We start from the raw sequence: 21,470 nt of genomic DNA, 5'->3' as shown, positions 1-21,470 counted from the left end.
GGGTATTCAGGGTATCCAGAGTATCCAGAGTATTCAGGTTTATCCAGGGTATCCAGAGTATCCAGGGTATCCAGGGTATTCAGGGTATCCAGAGTATCCAGAGTATTCAGGTTTATCCAGGGTATCCAGGGTATCCAGGGTATCCAGAGTATCCAGAGTATCCAGAGTATTCAGGTTTATCCAGGGTATCCAGAGTATCCAGGGTATCCAGAGTATCCAGGGTATTCAGGGTATCCAGAGTATCCAGAGTATTCAGGTTTATCCAGGGTATCCAGGGTATCCAGGGTATCCAGAGTATCCAGAGTATCCAGAGTATCCAGAGTATTCAGGTTTATCCAGGGTATCCAGAGTATCCAGAGTATTCAGGTTTATCCAGGGTATCCAGGGTATCCAGGGTATCCAGGGTATCCAAAGTATCCAGAGTATCCAGAGTATTCAGGTTTATCCAGGGTATCCAGAGTATCCAGGGTATCCAGAGTATCCAGGGTATTCAGGGTATCCAGAGTATCCAGAGTATTCAGGTTTATCCAGGGTATCCAGGGTATCCAGGGTATTCAGGGTATCCAAAGTATCCAGAGTATCCAAAGTATCCAGGGTATTCAGGGTATCCAGGGTATCCAGGGTATCCAGGCTATCCAGGGTATTCAGGGTATCCAGGGTATCCAGGGTATCCAGGGTATCCAGGGTATACAGAGTATCCAGGGTATCCAGGGTATCCAGAGTATCCAAAGTATCCAGAGTATCCAAAGTATCCAGGGTATTCAGGGTATCCAGGGTATCCAGGGTATCCAGGGTATCCAGGGTATTCAGGGTATCCAGGGTATCCAGGGTATCCAGGGTATCCTGGGTATTTAGGGTATCCAAAGTATCCAAAGTATCCAGAGTATCCAGGGTATACAGAGTATCCAGAGTATCCAGGGTATCCAGAGTATCCAGAGTATTCAGAGTATCCAGGGTATCCAGAGTATCCAGGGTATCCAGAGTATCCAGGGTATCCAGAGTATCCAGGGTATCCAGAGTATTCAGGGTATCCAGAGTATCCAGAGTATTCAGAGTATCCAGGGTATCCAGAGTATCCAGTAGGCATAAATAGATTGTGCTCGGCAACTTTTGAGCAACTTTTAGCGTTTTGAGCAACTTTTTGTAGTAACAGCAACCTAGGGCAACTTTTGCCTTCCTTGGCAACTTTTGAGCAACAAATTGATATAAAACCGATCCAAACCATAAAAGGTCGTTTCATTTCGAAGGATTTTATTAAAACTGGTCTTATCAAAACTGATTTTATTAAAACTAAGGATATACAATAAAATGACAATAAAATAACACTTGCTTTACGCCCACGAATTCTGGACAGCGGCTACCTATCTAACGGGCGCTTAAATCCAGCGGTTTCTCGCTGCAACATAAAGCCTGCTGCCGGCCATCTTGGTATTTGCTGAAGTGCGAATCACTTATGGCATCGCAATCAGATGAATTTTCGACGAGGAAAATGGAAATAATTCAGACATTGACCCCATTGAGTTTGCCATAGAAGCTGGGGCAACTCTTAGTAAACCTGCAAGCGCTTCAATTTCTAGAAAACGCAAAATTCACTCTAGAGAGCAAGCAACTTTTCTAAATTTTGGTGGCAACTTTTTGATATTTGAGCAACTTTAGAGCAACTTTTGGGTATATTGTGAAGCAACTTTTCCTAAATTTACCGGCACAATCTATTCATGCCTAGTATCCAGGGTATCCAGAGTATTCAGGGTATCCAGAGTATCCAGAGTATTCAGAGTATCCAGAGTATCCAGAGTATTCAGGGTATCCAGAGTATCCAGAGTATTCAGAGTATCCAGGGTATCCAGAGTATCCAGGGTATCCAGAGTATCCAGGGTATCCAGAGTATCCAGGGTATCCAGAGTACCAGGGTATCCAGGGTATCCAGAGTATCCAGAGTATTCAGGATTATCCAGGGTATTCAGAGTATCCAGGGTATCCAGGGTATCCAGAGTATCCAGAGTATACAGAGTATTCAGGTTTATCTAGGGTATCCAGAGTACCAGGGTATCCAGGGTATCCAGAGTATCCAGAGTTGCAGGCTATCCGGTGTATTCAGGTTTATCCAGGGTATCCAGAGTACCAGGGTATCCAGGGTATCCAGAGAATCCAGAGTATCCAGAATATTCAGGTTTATCCAGGGTATCCAGAGTATCCAGGGTATCCAGAGTATCCAGAGTATTCAGGTTTATCCAGGGTATCCAGAGTATTCAGGATTATCCAGGGTATCCAGAGTATTCAGGTTTATCCAGGGTATCCAGAGTATTCAGGTTTATCCAGGGTATCCAGAGTATCCAGGGTATCCAGAGTATCCAGGATATCCAGGGTATCCAGGGTATCCAGGATATACAGAGTATACAGGGTGTCCAGGGTATCCAGGGTATCCAGAGTGTCCAGGGTATCCAGGGTATCCAGGGTATCCAGGGTATCCAGAGTATACAGGGTATCCAGAGTATCCAAGGTATCCAGGGTATCCGGAGTATCCAGGGTATCCAGAGTATCCAGAGTATTCAGGTTTATCCAGGGTATCCAGAGTATCCAGGGTATCCAGGGTATCAAGAGTATCCAGGGTATCCAGGGTATCCAGAGTATCCAGAGTATCCAGGGTATCCAGGGTATCCAGGGTATCCAGAGTACCAGGGTATCCAGAGTACCAGGGTATCCAGAGTATCCAGGGTATCCAGGGTATCCAGAGTATCCAGGGTATCCAGAGTATCCAGGGTATCCAGGTTTATCCAGGGTATCCAGAGTATCCAGGGTATCAAGAGTATCCAGAGTATCCAGGGTATCAAGAGTATCCAGAGTATCCAAGGTATCCAGGGTATCCAGGGTATCCAGAGTATCCAGGGTATCCAGGGAATCCAGGGTATCCAGAGTATCCAGAGTATTTAGGTTTATCCAGGGTATCCAGAGTACCAGGGTATCCAGGGTATCCAGAGTATCCAGGGTATCCAGGTTTATCCAGGGTATCCAGAGTACCAGGGTTTCCAGGGTATCCAGAGTATCCAGGGTATCCAGGGTATCAAGAGTATTCAGGTTTATCCAGGGTATCCAGAGTACCAGGGTATCCAGGGTATCCAGAGTACCAGGGTATCCAGGGTATCAAGAGTATCCAGAGTATCCAGGGTATCCAGGGTATCCAGAGTATCCAGGGTATCCAGGTTTATCCAGGGTATCCAGAGTACCAGGGTATCCAGGGTATCCAGAGTATCCAGGGTATCCAGGTTTATCCAGGGTATCCAGAGTACCAGGGTATCCAGAGTATCCATGGTATCCAGGGTATCCAGGGTATCCAGGGTATCAAGAGTATTCAGGTTTATCCAGGGTATCCAGAGTACCAGGGTATCCAGGGTATCCAGAGTACCAGGGTATCCAGGGTAACCAGGGTATCCAGAGTACCAGGGTATCCAGGGTATCAAGAGTACCAGGGTATCAAGAGTATCCAGAGTATCCAGAGTATCCAGAGTATTCAGGTTTATCCAGGGTATCCAGAGTACCAGGGTATCAAGAGTATCCAGAGTATCCAGAGTATTCAGGTTTATCCAGGGTATCCAGAGTAACAGGGTATCAAGAGTATCCAGAGTATCCAGAGTATTCAGGTTTATCCATGGTATCCAGAGTATCCAGAGTATCCAGGGTATCCAGAGTATCCAGGGTATCCAGGGTATCCAGAGTGTCCAGGGTATCCAGAGTATCCAGGTTTAACCAGGGTATCCAGAGTATCCAGGGTATCCAGAGTACCAGGGTATCCAGGGTATCCAGAGTATCCAGGGTATCCAGAGTACCAGGTTATCCAGGGTATCCGGAGTATCCAGGGTATCCAGGGTATCCAGAGTATCCAGGGTATCCAGAGTATCCAGAGTACCAGGGTATCAAGAGTATCCAGAGTATCCAGAGTATTCAGGTTTATTTACCTTTTTCCAAGGTATCCAGAGTATCCAGGGTATTCAGAGTATCCAGGGTATCCAGAGTATTCAGAGTATCCAGGGTATCCAGGGTATCCAGAGTTGCAGGGTATCCAGGGTATCCAGGGTATCCAGAGTATCCATGGTATCCAGAGCATCCATGGTATCCAGGGTATCCCGGTTATCCAGGGTATCCAGAGTATCCAGAGTATCCAGGGTATCCAGAGTATTCTGGGTATCAAGAGTATACAGGGTATCCAGAGTTTCCAGGGTATCCAGAGTATCCATGGTATCCAGAGCATCCATGGTATCCAGGGTATCCAGAGTATCCAGGGTATCCAGAAACACGGTCAAATTCATCAGCTTACAATACAACAATGTAATTATAATATATATACAAGAAAGAGGGGAAATATAAAAATATATGTACAAATATAAAAAGCTGCTTTCCACGAATGCCGTGCCTTAGAGTATTTGTTCAATTAGTCAGGGTATCCAGGGTATCCAGAGTATCCAGGGTATTCAGAGTATCCATGGTATCCAGGGTATCCAGGGTATCCAGGGTATCCAGAGTGTTCAGAGTATCCAGGGTATCCAGGGTATCCAGAGTTGCAGGGTATCCAGAGTATCCAGGGTATCCAGGTTTATCCAGGGTATCCAGAGTACCAGGGTATCCAGGGTATCCAGAGTATCCAGGGTATCCAGAGTATCCAGAGTATCCAGGGTATCCACGGTATCCAGAGTATCAGGTTTATCTTTAGTGTATCCAGAGTATTCAGGGTATCCAGAGTATCCAGGATATCCAGGGTATCCAGTTTATCCAGGGTATTCAGGGTATCCAGAGTATCCAGAGTATCCGAGGTATCCAGACTATCCAGGGTATCCAGAGTATCCAGGGTATCAGGAGTATCTAGGGTGTCCAAGGTATCCAGAGTATCCAGGGTATTCAGAGTATCAAGGGTATCCAGGGTATCCAGAGTATTCAGAGTATCCAGGGTATCCAGGGTATCCAGAGTTGCAGGGTATCCAGGGTATCCAGGGTATCCAGAGTATCCATGGTATCCAGAGTATCCAGGGTATCCAGAGTATCCAGAGTATCCAGGGTATCCAGGGTATCCAGAGTATTCTGGGTATCAAGAGTATCCAGGGTATCCAGAGTTTCCAGGGTATCCAGAGTATCCATGGTATCCAGAGCATCCATGGTATCCAGGGTATCCAGGGTATCCAGAAACACGGTCAAATTCATCAGCTTACAATACAACAATCTAATTATAATATATATACAAGAAAGAGGGGAAATATAAAAATATATGTACAAATATAAAAAGCTGCTTTCCACGAATGCCGTGCCCTAGAGTATTTGTTCAATTAGTTTTTTAAATTGCCCAAGGGACTCTGCTTGTCTTACGTTAATAGGAAGACTGTTCCACAAGATGGCGCCACTGTACGTAAAGCTGTTTTTGTAATAGTTAGTGCGCGGTAATGGAACATTGAGTTTGTTTTCAGAGTCCCTTAGGTTGTACGCGGTTTCTCGTTTTTCAAATTTAGATGATAGGTAGTCTGGAGCCAACCCGTGCAGAGACCTGTAAACCATCGTGGCTCTTTGAATTTGCTGCTGGCGAGCTACATTTTTCCACCCTAGAATTTCAAATAAATCACCAGCGTGCGCGTCATAGTTTGAGAAGGTCAAACACGGGCTGCTCTATTCTGTAGCTTTTGTAGCTTGTTTTGAAAATTAATCCCACAGTTTCCCCAAACAGTACTGCAGTAGTCGAAATGCGGTTGTATTAAAGCTCTGTATATTAGGTGTAAGTTTGCTTGAGGGACCAGGTGCCTTACTCGTTTTAAGGCCCCAATCCCAGAAGCAATTTTCTTTGTTAGTTTCTCGATATGACTACTCCAATCAAGTCTGTCGTCGATGATCACTCCAAGTGATTTTGCAGACTTGACCTGGCTAACTTGAGAATCATTTATTGCAACTTTCGGGGAACCTGTAAGATTACTAAGCCTCTGCCTAGATCCAATAAGTATAAGCTCGGTTTTAGTCATATTTAGAGTAAGTTTGTTTGCTCTCAGCCAGTTGTGAACGTTTTCTAGTATGGCGTACGATCCCCGCCAAAATTCATTGTTTGGATTTTAACTTCATCATTTAAATTTTCAACTTCAACAATTGAATTTTATATATCAATTCAAAATTTTACACCTTTCTTTCAGATTTCACATTATTGGAGATGTGTTGTACACTTATCTTTCCTTTTTCTAACTCAACGTTTGTACTTGACCTTGCTCGCTGTACATTTTTAACTCACTGAGAAAATTTTCAACTCGACTTTTTAATTTTTGTTTACGCTTCAGTGATCATTTGTCGAGACAATAAGCCTTTGTCGGGGAGGGAGGGGAGGGGGATAGACCTCCTCCCCAGGCTCTTTCGGCTAGATTCCTGCCAGGACGGTGATTATAGTAGAATGTTGTTTCGATTGGAGTATTTAAATCGTATTCTTATAAATTTTGGGGAATTGCCATAATCGCCCTAGCATGTTTATCGAGTGCACAGCAATCGAGCGTTCCTACATACAGGACAGACCGTTCTTTCACTGGTCGATCGCAAAGGTCGCCCTCCTTTTATTGTATCGGATCGAGGATCAACTGATTTTCCTGGTAGATAATGGGTTTACAGTACCTAAAATCAGTGAGCTATTGGAAATTTCAAAAAGGACGGTGGAAAGGGGGATATCTATGTTTGGAATCAGGATATCAAATGAGCTATTAGGTTCTTGGTCTTGTCACGGTTTTCACTAGGTTGTGATAGAAAAAAATGGTTTTTACTGATATTTATAGCCTCCAAAGCCTTAAATACTACTACAACATCTTACACCATGGATGTTTATCACATATACATGTACCTTATAGTATTTTTTTTTGGATTCAATTGTTTCCGATGGGATTTTTACTACATTTTAAACTACATTTCAGACTTTGATGTACGCCATGCTGGTCTTGCAAAGGTACGACAGCAACGTATACAAAATGTCCGCTGCAAACATATTTAACAAACTAATCGCTAGTTGGGCAACAACAACAAAACAACTGAGGAGCGGAAACGTAGAATTACGGAATCAACCTAGTAAAAAACCGTGACAAGACCAAGAACCTAATAGCTCACTTGATATCCTGATTCCAAACATAGATATCCCCCTTTCCACCGTCCTTTTTGAAATTTCCAATAGCTCACTGATTTTAGGTAATGTAAACCCATTAATACACCGATTTCACAAATGGCGGACGCGCGGAAAAGAACTGGTACTGAAGCATGAAAACGAGGCGTTTTAGGATAAACAACTTTCGTGTTACAAGGGGAGAAGTGAAAATTACAGGAGTTTTGAAGCTCTCCTCCGTTGAATGGGGGTATTAGCTCGTTTTCTAGGTTGATTTCCAGATTACCGAGTTCGAAATAAGTTCGCGGCCAAATATCTTGTTTTGTTTCTGGTTGTAAGCAAAACCCTGGGTTTCACATGGCTTGAAATACGGTGGGTCGCCAACGATTTTAAACCTCGGACTTATATCAAGAAAGCTCCGGTATCCAGACGAGTGTACACATTTTCTTAAGGATTTTGGTAAGTCATTGAAGAATTACGAAAATAAACACGCAATTGTCTGTTTTAACATACATGTACGTTGTGAAAAAATGTGTAACAATGGATTTTCGGGCCGGTTTCTTTATATTTTGTCTGGTAAAATAACCATACGTGATACCATAAGTACCTGAAATGCATCAATAAAAATGTGTTATTCTCAATCGACTTTGTAGTTTTTTTTTTGGACTTAGTAGGCTAGTAGATTCTTGCATTTTAGAAAAAAAATTGTATTCAATTTAACAGACGAAGCCCAAGACTACCGGTATTGAATTCCAATGGTATGATAAGCTTATATATGTTTCTTCTTTGTAGCCAAGTGATGTTTTATGTTTAATCGAATTAGCCGCTTTGGTCTGTCTGAATTATGTTTATTACAGTATTTGTCAACATTTTAACGATTTACCATAGCACAGCAAAGGTGTTTTGCGAAGTATAAAAATAATAAAATAGCGAGAGAATAATAGTATAAATTTGTTTAAAGGAAATGTGACCGGTCAAGGTGGCTCAAAGTTGAATGTTGACTTGTCAAGTTCCCATTCAAAGCCAGAGTTCGTGCTCTATTAAATCCGCAAGGAGACAGAGTTAGAATTGTTCGTTTGCTTTCACAAAAGTGAAAAGAACATACCTTGACAGCGTCTGGAAAAGAACGTACCTTGACAGAGTTTGAAAATTAATTTCAATATCGTTCCGTGTAAATTTTTACCGGCCAACAGCCGTCGAAGCTCCTTATTGGAAAACCAAAACTTTAACTCTGTTTCCCTGCAGATCTACGGTCCCTTTCTTCTTGCAACACAGAAACAAGAGTAATTACTAGACTGTAAACTCGTTTAGAATTCCGTAATCTCGACAACCTGGAAGGAAAACGGTCTATTTCCCCGTTTAGCAAACAAAAACTTCAGAACTCGCGTAATTTTCACTTTTCCCCTTGTAACACGAAAGCTGTTTATCCTAAAACGCCTCGTTTTCATGCCTCGTACCAGTTTTTTCCCGCGCGTCCGCCATTTGTGAAATCGGTGTATTATCTACAAGGAAAATCAGTTGATCCTCGATCCGTTATATTAAAAGGAGGGCGACCTTTGCGATCGACCAGTGAAAGAACGGTCTGTCCTGTATGTAGGAACGCTCGATTGCTGTGCACTCGATAAACATGCTAGGGCGATTATGGCAATTCCCCGAAATTTATAAGAGTACGATTTAAATACTCCGATCGAAGCAACATTTTACTATAATCACCGTCCTGGCAGGAATCTAGCCGAAAGAGCCTGGGGAGTAGGTATATCCCTCTCCCCTCCCTCCCCGACAAAGGCTTATTGTCTCGACAAATGATCACTGAAGCGTAAACAAAAATTAAAAAGTCGAGTTGAAAATTTTCTCAGTGAGTTAAAAATGTACAGCGAGCAAGGTCAAGTACAAACGTTGAGTTAGAAAAAGGAAAGATAAGTGTACAACACATCTCCAATAATGTGAAATCTGAAAGAAGGGTGTAAAATTTTGAATTTTGATATAAAATTCAATTGTTGAAGTTGAAAATTTAAATGATGAGGTTAAAATCCAAACAATGAATTTTGGCGGAGATCGTACGCCATATTCTAGATCTTGGTTTAGGCGAAACTGAATGTTGTCTGTGTTGTCACTCGCGTATGTAAGATGGGTGTCATCTGCGTACATCCTTGGCTCACAATTTGAGAGACAATTCGGAAGATCGTTTATATATAATAGAAATAGTAGTGGCCCTAAAATCGTTCGCTGGAGAACACCACGACATAATGAACAACTACTGGAGAGCGAACCATTGATAGAGCACATTTGTGTGCGGTTTTCTAAATATGACCTAAACCATTGGTGTGAATTACCATATATACCGTAATGACTTAATTTAGACAAAAGAATCTCTGTTCAACTGTGTCGAAGGCCTTTTTTAGATCTAGGAAAACAACAGCATTGACTTTGCCGTGATCGATATTATATGCCCAAGTGTCTGTGGCCTCGAGGAGAGCCGTTACAGTTGAGTGAATGGCACGAAAACCCGATTGGTGTTTACAAATGATATTGTGTTCTTCTAAATAAGCATATAGTTGGCCATAAATAATTCTTTCAAACACCTTGGCCACAATGGAGATCACAGAAATTGGGCGATAGTTGTTAAGGTCGTTTCGATCGCCTTGTTTAAAGAGTGGGGTAACCCTCGCGCTTTTCCAATCGTCGGGAAATATACCTAGACTTATTGATTGGTTAAAGATATCACGAATAGGAATGCAGATGAGATCTGCGCAGTCTCGGATGAGCCTAGCAGGTATCTTGTCAAGGCCAGTTGCCTTTGACTTGTTTAGTTTATTCAAAAGTGAAAGGACCTTATTTGTACTGGTCGGACGGAGCTGGAACCGTTTGTCTGTGCTGGTGAGATACTTCTGATAGTTGTCATTTTCTAAGGGATCAAAGTTACTGGCAAGTTTCGGACCGATGGTGGCAAAATAATTGTTAAATTCGTTTGATATCTCCGTTGGGTCAGTAACAGACACCCCGTTTACTTTTAGAGATGTAACTGATGTTTTCCCAGATTTTCGTGAAGTTAATTCGTTAATGGTCTGCCAGGTCTTCTTAGAATCACTAACATACTCATTAAAACTATTTTGATAATATACTTGCTTGGCTAATCTAATTTCGGTATTAACTGCATTACGTTGTTTTTTAAATTGCGTCCAATCATTGGGATCACTGGTTTTCATTGCTTTAATTTTAAGAAAATCGCGATGACGCATCCGTTTTTTTAGTTCGGAGGTAATCCATGGGGAACTGCGTGAGCGAACACGCATTGTTCTCAGTGGAGCATGCTTGTCGACAATCGAAAGAAACAAGCATTTCCATTGTGACCACATTTCATTGGGATTAATTGAGTTATATACCGGATCCCAATTTTGTGACGCAACATCATTTCGAAAATGATTTCGATTGAATTTTCGAAAGTTCCTATAAGTTATAGTATTGTGTCCACCAGATATTCCATTAACGGATAATTTTCTGTAGGCAAAAACTAGGCTATGGTCACTAATACTGATATGACAGACACCGGAGCATATAATCTTATCAGGACAATTGGTGTAGATCACATCAATTAAAGTTGAAGAAGTCGGAGTTATCCTCGTTGGTTCAGTTATAAGTTGCTGAAGTCCATAAACATCCGTGATACTCATTAGTTTGCGCGTGTCATTGTCATGTCGAGTAGCATTCATGTTACAGTTGAGATCTCCCATTAGATAATATTCAATATTTTCAGAATCAAGTTTCCCAATCAGAGTTTCGAAGGATGAAAAGATACCCATGGGAGAATCAGGTGGTCTGTACCACGTGACAACAACAAACGGCTTTGATCTCGGTTTTTGAATTTCTAGGCATAGATTTTCAAGAGTATCCATATTTAAGTCACTACGTATGGTAAAATTTATAGATTTTTTGACATAAAAGCATACTCCTCCACCACCATCTGTAATTCTATCACGTCGAACTGTACCGTAACCAGGAATGTTGACCTCACCGTCAGTGACAGTTTCATTGAGCTTAGTTTCATTAATCGATATAATATATATTACGTTATTTGCTAGAAGAATTCTAAGCTCATCTATGTGGGTGGTTAATTTATTGATATTTAAAGAGGCTAATTTAAAACCGCGTTGTGATGGCAATACTGAGCTAAACTTCTTAACGCTTTGATTTAACATTCGAGATTTCTCAGCATTGCCATTAGAAGGTTGAACAGGCACGGCATTAGTGGAGAGCGCATCATATCAACCTAAGCTTGACTGAAAATTCTTAAAAAATAGTAAGTTACCTTTAACATTAGGGTGTATTCCACCCCTTTAACATTAGGGTGTATCCAGAGTTGCAGGGTATTCAGGGTATTCAGAGTATCCAGGGTATCCAGGGTATCCAGAGTATCCATGGTATCCAGGGTATCCAGGGTATCCAGAGTACCAGCGTATCCAGGGTATCCAGAGCATCCATGGTATCCAGGGTATCCAGAGTATCCAGGGTATCCAGGGTATCCAGGGTATCCAGAGTATCCAGGGTATCCAGGGTATCCGGAGTATCCAGGGTATCCAGGGTATCCAGAGTATCCAGGGTATCCAGGGTATCCAGAGTATTCAGAGTATCCAGGGTATCCAGGGTATCCAGGGTCTCCAGAGTTGCAGGGTATCCAGAGTATTCAGGTTTATCCAGGGTATCCAGAGTACCAGGGTATCCAGGGTATCCAGAGTATCCAGGGTATTCAGGGTATCCTGGGTATTCAGAGCCTGCCATACGGACCGCGCCATCAAAATTTAAATTACCCAATCAGAGGCCGGCTGCGGGGAAAAACTGAGTTTTCCTACGTCACTCTACGTCACTTAGGTTTTGCGCTCTCTGATTGGTTGTGGTGAACGAGGAAAAAACAGAGAAATTACATGAAGTGAGGCGCGAAAAATGTTCATCATGGCTCGAAGTCGAAGCGCTGGTTTCTGTTGTCCTTCCTTTTTTTATTTTACTGAGTTCACAGTCTTTCTCAACGAAGTGCAGCGACTGATTTTGATTTAGTGTGCGATGCTGTCCGTGTCTGACTTGCTGGAATGGCGATCGCTGGATGAGATTCATGCTGCATTTGAAAACTGCGACGCTATGGTCGATTGGAGTCGACATCGAGGAAGCTCGTTAAACTGCCTCCCAGACCAAAGTACATTTTAACGAGAAAGCGAACATCATTCCCTTTCTCCTTCGCCTAATTTAAAAGATTGATCGCTGTTATGTACGCCGCTCTAACCAGCGTTGGGTAGAGTACTACACGTTTGTTCCTGTGGAGATTGTTCAATTCGCAGCTGTCACAACGCTATAACCGAAGTCATGAGTAAAAGGACATGCTGAAGTCTAGATTTTCAAGGTTTAGGGCCTTAGCTAGATTTGGATGCCTTTCATACCGTTGTAGCATTTCGGGTAGACTGGTCTTGTCAGGTAGAAACTGTAGTGTAGAAACTTTGTTTTGTTTGATTTGTAAATATGGTATCTTGAGTGTATTAAATTAAGCTTATTACGGAATTAGAAAATCTGTTTTGTTTTTGTGACTGCATGTAAATTTCTATATGTATTATTGAAATCCTAACTTTAGGAAAAGATTAATCTTTTAGATTGAAATTTACTTAATTAAACTTTTTAAATCAACTTTTCAATAGGCCTTATTCGTATTCTCGGTATTGGACTGGAACTAGCTTGCAATGGAGGCTCATGCGGGTAATCTTTTCAAATGCAAATGACATGAAGCTGTTTTTAATGATATTCCCCCGCATGAGCCTCCATTGCAAGCTAGTTCCAGTCCAATACCGAGAATACGAATATGGTCTATTGTTGAACACTAGAGTCAGTGTTCTCCAGTTTAAGGATTGTAATAATTTTGCTGTGAATTGCTATGTTTTGTCTCATTTCATTTGGCACTTGAAGAGCTTTTAATTTCGTTTAAGACTATAAAGATTCATTCTCATTGAAGACCATTAAATACTAGGAAGTCCTTGTTAAGGGGCTGTTAAATTTAAGTATAAAATAAATATCACTTCAATTTCAATACAAAGGTTGACTATAATAATTTAAATTTTGTCTATCAGAGTTTGTTTTGTTTTTGTTTCTATTTCTAGGATTAGATTTTCAAGCGTGTTAATTAAGACCCTAATACAAAACAATATATTTTCATCTTAAATGGATAACACCTTGTGTAAATCCAATTTTAAAAATAAGACTAGCCTTGCCATTATCCTTGTAAAGGATGTAATCCAGTTGCAAAAAAGGTTAATGATTTCAGAATTTGTAGTTCTGTAAGTTGATAGTGGCTACTAAAAGAGTTTAGAAACCCTTATGTGAAGATCTGTTAACAGTGCTTGATTCTGAGATTTAATGTGCAATATTTTCGTGGTTTTCTTAGCTACTAGATTGTAATAAAGTAAATGGTTTGAACTACTACTAGATTGTGCTGAGCACTTTAGTGTTGCTTCATCAAAAACAGGTGCAATATTTTGGAGTTGTAACTGATTAGCACTGTTAAAACATTGTTGATCACTGAATCTTATCTTAGTTGAAAAAGCACAGACCCTGGTCCCTTAATCCTTAATAGTACACCATAAATTTCAGTTATCTTTTAAACTGGGTAAATTAATATTTTGTGTCAAGGTGTTCTGATACCTTAGTAAAACAGCTACTGTTATTTATTTTCTTACCTATACCTTATAGGGCCAGTTTTCTCCACAAACTTTTTTCCCCAGTGACCTCTCAAAACTGGATTCAACTGGTTTTGACTGATACTGACAGAGGCTGCCTAATCGTAGTAGGTGACTTTATAATTATAGCACACCAGTTATAATTAAAAGTTGTAAACTTTTCAGTTGAAGTAAATTTTAGTATCCAAAAAAGTATTTATTTTCACTTCATTTTTTCTTCAGTTGTCCTGCTTGCTATAGAGTTATTGTAACCGCTTTTCAACGCCGAATTTGCACATCGTTTAAAGTCGTTTATTTGTAGTTCGATATCTTCAGGTATGGAAATGTTCGTGATTTCTAATTTCGAGCAGCGGCTGAAATTGACAGTTATGCTAAAGAAAGCCTGGCAATTTTTTAGTCGAGGTACTAGCCAACCTATTTTGTCCACTTCTGTCGTCCTCAAGTCGGAGGAATCCCCTTCAGGTGTACACATATCTTACAGATCGGATGGCAAATTTCACATAATTTGTTAAAAGCCCAAACCACCAAAAAAAAACAGTGCCGCCAAAATTCAGCTCACCGCGGGCAATCGACGACGCGTTTACTTACCAGCTTTTTCGCTGAGTGTTTCAACGTTTTAGAATGCCATTCGTTAAATGAAGTTCAATATCAGTGAGGTTAGTTCCAGAAAGGCAGGGAAAAGGTTTGTGTTGGGCTTTAACTTTATTGACGTCGGACAAATAGACGGCCTTCGAGTCCTCTCGAGTCGCGAAAACAATGATAGTTCGGCATATATACCTCATTTAGTCGAAAGTGAAGTGTCACTTTATGTTTGAAGTGATGACGTAGGAAAACTCAGTTTTGCCCGCCGCTCGTATTGCGGGCTCAACCTCCGTATGGCAGGAGTATCCAGGGTATCCAGAGTATCCAGGGTATCCAGGGTATCCAGAGCATCCATGGTATCCAGAGTATCCAGGGTATCCAGAGTATCCAGGGTATCCAGAGTATCCAGGGTATCCAGAGTATTCAGTGTATCCAGGCTATCCAGAGTATCCAGGGTATCCAGGGTATCCTGGGTATTCAGAGTATCCAGGGTATCCAGAGTATCCAGGGTATCCAGAGTATCCATGGTATCCTGGGTATTCAGAGTATCCAGGGTATCCAGAGTATCCAGGGTATCCAGGGTATCCAGAGCATCCATGGTATCCAGGGTATCCAGAGTATCCAGGGTATCCAGAGTATCCAGGGTATCCGTAGTATCTAGGGTATCCAAGGTATCCAGAGTATTCAGTGTATCCAGGCTATCCAGAGTATCCAGGGTATCCAGGGTATCCTGGGTATTCAGAGTATCCAGGGTATCCAGAGTATCCAGGGTATCCAGGGTATCCAGAGCATCGATGGTATCCAGAGTATCCAGGGTATCCAGAGTATCCAGGGTATCCAGAATTGCAGGGTATTCAGGGTATCCAGAGTATCCATGGTATCCAGAGTATCCAGGGTATACAGAGTATCCATGGTATCCAGAGTATCCAGGGTATACAGAGTATCCAGGGTATCCAGAGTATCCATGGTATCCAGAGTATCCATGGTATCCAGAGTATCGAGGGTATACAGAGTATCCAGGGTATCCAGAGTATCCAGGGTATCCAGGGTATCCAGGGTATCCAGAGTATCCATGGTATCCAGAGTATCCAGGGTATACAGAGTATCCAGGGTATCCAGAGTATCCAGGGTATCCAGGGTATCCAGAGTATCCAGGGTATCCAGAGTATCCAGAGTATCCAGAGTATCCAGGGTATCCAGGGTATCCAGAGTATCCAGGGTATCCAGAGTATCCAGAGTATCCAGGGTATCCAGGGTATCCAGTGTTCGATGCAATGTGCCTCTTTGTTCAGGAGAAGATTACAACTATTTTTACAATCTAACACTGTTGTATTATCAATGACTACTTCGGTGAAATATTTTTTGCCACCACTATCAGGAGGTGGAACAATATCAGTATTTACAGTGTCCGGTAAATTACACAAATTGCGAAAGAAAAGTAGATGATCACACGTTCGCAAATGTTTGTAATTTGCGCTCCCTTTGTTAGAGAAAATTCTTGGCGAACAAGCAAGACAGGCATGGCGAGCGAACTGGCTTTGTGTACATATTTCGTGTGAGAACACACCAAAAGGACTGTAGTCAGGCTGGTCGCCGATTGGGCAGAATAATACAAAGGGAATACAAAAGATTTTTCTGCCCAATCAGGAGGTAGTATTCAGAGAGCTTTTTGAACTGGTCTGGTAAGAATCTTTCCCCAGGGGCACTTTCAGTCAATACAACTTTTATATGCTAATTTTTTCTCTTGCAGTTTCGCGCTATTTTCTACCCGCATTTTCGCGTTTCCCTCGCCCCACTAACTGCCCCTGGGTCTCCGAGGATGGTGTTTAAGAGGCTCCGACTGAGAATATGAAGAATCGTTGGACAGGCTGGGGAAATTGAAAATCTTGAAACTTTGCCTGAATAACACCTTTGGGGAACTATGTTCGAAAATATTATTCTCATCTTCTAGGAATTTATGGTTTTCCAGAAATTAAGAAAAAACGAAAATAACGGTTTTAGCTCATTAAATATGCAAAAAATATGCGTAAAAATGGCATAGTTCTCGGTATTCCTATAAGAGCAATTTAAGATGCTCTGAATCGAAATAAACTTAGAATAATAGCTTGACCTTTTTTCTTTCAGGCAACATAATTTTTTAATTTTTTTCCGGCTATTTTGAGGTTTCCTTCGCCTTTTAAAATATTGCTTTATCAAGCACTTCGGGAAAGGGCAAAAATTGAGAAACTTTGGAGGCCAAAAAAGCACCTTGATATGTCCGATATCGAGTCAAACTAAACACTGTGCAAAAGCGCAATGTCTCTTCTGTTATAATATCAAATAAAAAATCTGAGCTCATTGCGTGACCTGCGTCACGGTATGAATTTTCTTGTCAATAATTGAATTTGATTTGTTTGTTAGGACTCAGTTGCATTTCAAATTTAAGATTAAAGAATGAGATAATAATATCATTCACTTACCTGAAATTGGGAATGATTTGTACCTTTTATTTACTCTGGCAGGTAACTCACGTCAAAACCGTAACTTGCGTAATATTAATAATTTGGAAGTTGACTTCAGTTATAAACATAAACGTACATAAATATTATGAACATATATCGCTGTTAGTTTCCGTTCAGTTGTCATTTATAATGGTAATAAAATATGAAAAGTTTCTCATCTTGTTTTAAAACAACTATATAAAAGGTTTCGATCGTGCAAAAACCATTCATTCATTTATTAAGATGCACATCACAAAATTAAATTAATTTATAATTCAATTTAAAGAGACCGAACACGTACACAGCGACAGAACTCGGCGCCAGGACATTTAACACAAAGCACAAAATTATTCGGCTGAAATTTAAAAATAGAATGATCCTTTACAGTTGTGCCTCTCTTGTTGGTGGGGCTTCAGGAGTCCAAGCCCAGAAAATCCAGAATTTGTCCAGTTTGTAAAGGGTCATTCTATTTTTAAATTTCAGCCGAATAATTTCGTGCTTTGTTTTAAATGTCCTGGCGCCGGGTCCGGTCCTGTAGCTGTGTACATGTTCGGTCTCTTTAATCTAATTTTGTGATGTACATCTGAATGAATAAATGGATTTTGCACGATCGAAACCTTTTATATAGTTGTTTTAAAACAAGATGAGAAACTTTTCGTATTTTATTTCCATTAATGACAACTGAACGGATCTAACAGCGATATATGTCCATCATAGTTTTAATAATTATTTACGTTTATGTTCGTAAACTTCCAAATTAATAATAACTACACGATTTATAATTTTGACGTAAGTTATACGAGTAAATAAAATATACAAATCATTCCTAATTTCAGGTAAGTGAATGATATTATTATCTTAATCTTTAATCTTTAATCTTAAATTTGAAATGTAAGAGTCCTAACAAACAAATCTTTCCTCCGATCTTTTTAATTCAATTATTGACAAGAAAATTCATACCGTGACGCAGGTCACGCAACGAGCGCAGTCGATGATTTTACTGTTTTTTCTTCTTCTTTCGCGTCTATATAACCTGTTGATAGGCATAAGACGTCAACAAAATCAAATAAAGTTTAAACTTGCTTTCTTTGTGCAAATCATAGCTCCCAAATTTAAATTTAGCGGACCAGATCACTTAGCAGAGAACAAATTCAAAAATTAGCTTTATGCAAATTAGACACGAGGAGGTCGTAAACTTTCGTTTCTTATTTGTGTGAATCTTGAGTACCCAGAGTTTTTATTTGATATTATAACAGAAGAGACATTGAGTTTTTGCACAGTGTTTAGTTTGACTCGATATCGGACATATCAAGGTGCTTTTTGGCCTCCAAAGTTTCTCAATTTTTGCCCTTTCCCGAAGTGCTTGATAAAGCAATATTTTAAAAGGCGAAGGAAACCTCAAAATAGCCGGAAAAAATTAAAAAAATATGTTGCCTGGTAGAAGAAAGGTCAAGCTATTATTCTAAGTTTATTTCGATTCAAAGCATTGGAAATTGCTCTTATAGGAATATCGAGAACTTTGCCATTTTTACGTATATTTTTTGCATATTTAATGAGCTAAAACCGTTATTTTCGTTTTTTCTTAATTTCTGGAAAACCATAAATTCCTAGAAGATGAGAATAATATTTTCGAACATAGTTCCCCAAAGGTGTTATTCAGGCAAAGTTTCAAGATTTTCGATTTCCCCAGCCTGTCCAACTATTCTTTATATTCTCAGTCGGAGCCTCTTGAGCGATGTAGTCATTACCTGTTTTAGGCTATCTGGTCTATATTGGCTTGTGCTTGTTTTTGAATTCGGCATAAATAAATTCGCTTAAGCAAAGCGTGAAGCTTAGTCAGCTCGTAGTTTCGATTTCATCGGCAATTCCCTTCTTGAGAAACCAGGTATTCCAAAAAGAAAACTAAAAACCCGTGCTTTTCAGTGCTATGGTGTTTAGAGCTGTCTTCAGGTCCTTCATTGTGCCCAAAACGCCTGCCTTTTTTACTCGGCACTCAAAGCAGATCCAAACTTCCCGCCATTCACCCTGGAAGCATTTGATTGGCCCTCTGTGCTTGGGTGCCTTTGTTTATTAACCAATCAGAATGCTCTGTATGTTTCTCTTTTTGCACCGAATTTCCTTTTTTCTGCACTAACCTAAGGGCGCGTTCGTTTGGGTTCAATCCGGAATATATTCCGGAATTCATTCTTATTCCAGAATATTCCCAAACGAACGCGCCCTAAATTAATTCATTTCTGAATTTCTACTAAAAACTGCATTTCTCTAAGCCAATCAGATTAGAAAAATATTTTCATGTATATTATTAGTCAAAGAAATCTGCCAAGGCTTGTTAATAAATTTAAAGGTGACTTGATTCGAAATAAATGATGCGCAGTTTATTCACCGGTCCCTTATCCACTTGCATAGATCGATCATTGACGATTCCTCAAAAAGAAAGCCGCGACTGAAGCAGACTGGAAACGAGTTGTGCAGCCCCCGCAATTCTGTGCAATACAATTATTTTTTAATTGTTCAGCTAGCGATACAATTTGGGATAATAATAATGCTTTGAAGTCAACCGATCAGACGCGAGTATTTACGGAAGCAGTATTATTAATAATTTTAATGTTTCCTTTGATTTAATTGATTGGTTCGTTCAGTTTTTACTAATTCAGCAAGACGCTTATTTGGCAACCTCTCCACTGTGCATTTTACGCAAATGGCGAGTTTACAATATTGACTCAAACTTTTTCACTGGATGTCAGTTTAGTCAGATGAAGTTAACGAGAAATTCTATTTTATATATTATTCTTTTTTGGTACTCCATTTTCAACAAATCTTGGGTGTATAACAGATCTGCTATACAATGGATTTTAATGCTTCGAAGCAATTTTGGAGAAGAACTTGGACGATGCTACAAAAAATGTATGTGGAATTTGTGGCGTGCTGGAAGAAGGTTATCTTGGTGACAGATATAAAAAGAACTATTGCAGCTGATAAAGTAGCATTTGGGACTCAGGATACCTTGGGGACTCAGGATACCTTGGATACTCAGGATACCCTGGATGCCCAGAATACCCTGGATACTTAGAATAGCCTGGATACCCAGGATACCTTGGATACCCTGGATACTCTGGATGATACCCTGGATACTTAGGATGATACTCTGGATACTCAGGATACCCTGGATACCCAGGATACCTTGGATACCCTGGATACTCTGGATTATACCCTGGATACTTAGAATACCCTGGATACCCAGGATACCTTGGATACCTTGGATACCCCGGATATACTGGATGATACCCTGGATACTCTGGATACTACTACTATTATCGTTTAGCCAGAAACAAAGCAGTTTTCTCTTTACGGGAAGCCAAGCGTGAGTTCTATTCAAAGTCTCTTGAGGAAAACAGGAACAATGCGAGCGCGATCTGGAAGTGCATTAAAACGCTGACGGGCGCTAGCAAAAACAACTGCGGGATAACAAAGCTCGAAATCGGCGAACGTGTTGTTGAAGATTCCAAGGACATCTCGGAACAGTTTAATACGTATTTCTCAACGATTGCCGATAAACTGAGGAGTACTATGGCTCAGGCACCTTTTAGTCTTTCGAAACTGTTGAGCTTTGTGGAATCACGGAAAGACCCGGATGTTGTATTCTCGGCTCCTCAAATAACTAGTACACAGGTTGCTCGCATAATAATGAAGATAAACCCAAACAAGGCTCGGAGTTGACAAGATTAGTGCTCGTGTATTGCGAATTCCTGCTATTGCACCGAGTATAGCCAAGTTGACTAATTTATCACTGTCTAGCGGAACGTTCCCCCAAAGGCGGAAGCTAGCTAAGGTCACTCCGCTAATCAAGAAGGGTGATCGAACTGATCCAAGCAACTTCCGTCCTATCTCGATTCTCCCAGTCTTGTCCAAGGTCATTGAGCGGCACATGCACGATTCTTTGTATACTTATCTGAATGACAACAACCTTCTCTACTCCAGGCAATCTGGCTTCCGGAAACATCATAGTACTGAAATAGCTCTGATCAAGATAGTGGATGAACTACTATTCAATCTCGACAATGATAAGGTGTCGGGTATGGTACTTGTGGACTATACCAAGGCATTTGACATGGTGGACCATGAACTGCTACTACGGAAGTTAGAGGTGTATGGAGTTATTAACAAAGAGCTAGTGTGGTGCCATTCATATCTCTCAAATAGGCAACAGGTGGTACAAGTGGGCGGTGAAGTTTCTTCGGAAATGCATATGGCTTACGGGGTTCCACAAGGATCTATACTAGGACCGCTATTCTTCCTATTGTTCATAAACGATTTGCCACTACACGTTTCAACTCAAGTAGACCTATATGCTGATGACACCACTGTCTGTGCCGCAGCTGACGTCGCCAATCTGCATCTTCTCAATGACTCTCTCAATACGTCGGTAGGGGAGATTGAGTCCTGGGCGAACGCGAACAAGCTTTTGTTAAACGAGAAGAAGACGAAGGTCTTGATGATCACTGGCAATCGCCTTGCTCCTAAGACAGGTGTTGAACTGTGCGTTAAGGCGGGAAACGGCGCCACAGCATTAGATAATGTATCAAGTGCAACATTACTTGG

At 40.8% G+C, this 21,470-nt stretch overlaps 3 protein-coding genes across 3 annotated transcripts in view; 1 reads left to right on the top strand and 2 right to left on the bottom strand.

Annotated features, from left to right (window-relative positions):
* The window catches only part of LOC144661521 (uncharacterized), a 216,163-nt gene that overhangs the window by 151,362 nt on the left and 43,331 nt on the right, over nucleotides 1-21,470 (bottom strand). The gene's annotated exons all lie outside the window — the stretch shown is intronic.
* LOC144661526 (uncharacterized) overlaps nucleotides 1-21,470 on the top strand; it is a 165,800-nt gene that overhangs the window by 141,782 nt on the left and 2,548 nt on the right. The window lies entirely within an intron of this gene.
* On the bottom strand, nucleotides 9,451-11,295 carry LOC144660957 (uncharacterized). The gene has a single exon (XM_078521676.1). The coding sequence runs from the start codon at nucleotides 11,293-11,295 to the stop codon at nucleotides 9,451-9,453; it is 1,845 nt and encodes a 614-aa protein (XP_078377802.1).

This window comes from Oculina patagonica, chromosome 7 (genome assembly GCF_052425735.1).
Source record: "Oculina patagonica isolate OP01 chromosome 7, crgOcupat, whole genome shotgun sequence".
In the NCBI taxonomy this organism is placed as follows: Eukaryota; Metazoa; Cnidaria; class Anthozoa; order Scleractinia; family Oculinidae; genus Oculina; species Oculina patagonica.
The sequence above is the reverse complement of the archived record's forward strand: the minus strand, read 5'-3'. Positions and strand labels throughout refer to the sequence as shown.

What these genes read in the sequence shown, in the direction of transcription:
- LOC144660957 (XM_078521676.1), bottom strand. Translation starts at nt 11,295, where the DNA reads ATGTTAAATCAAAGCGTTAAGAAGTTTAGCTCAGTATTGCCATCACAA.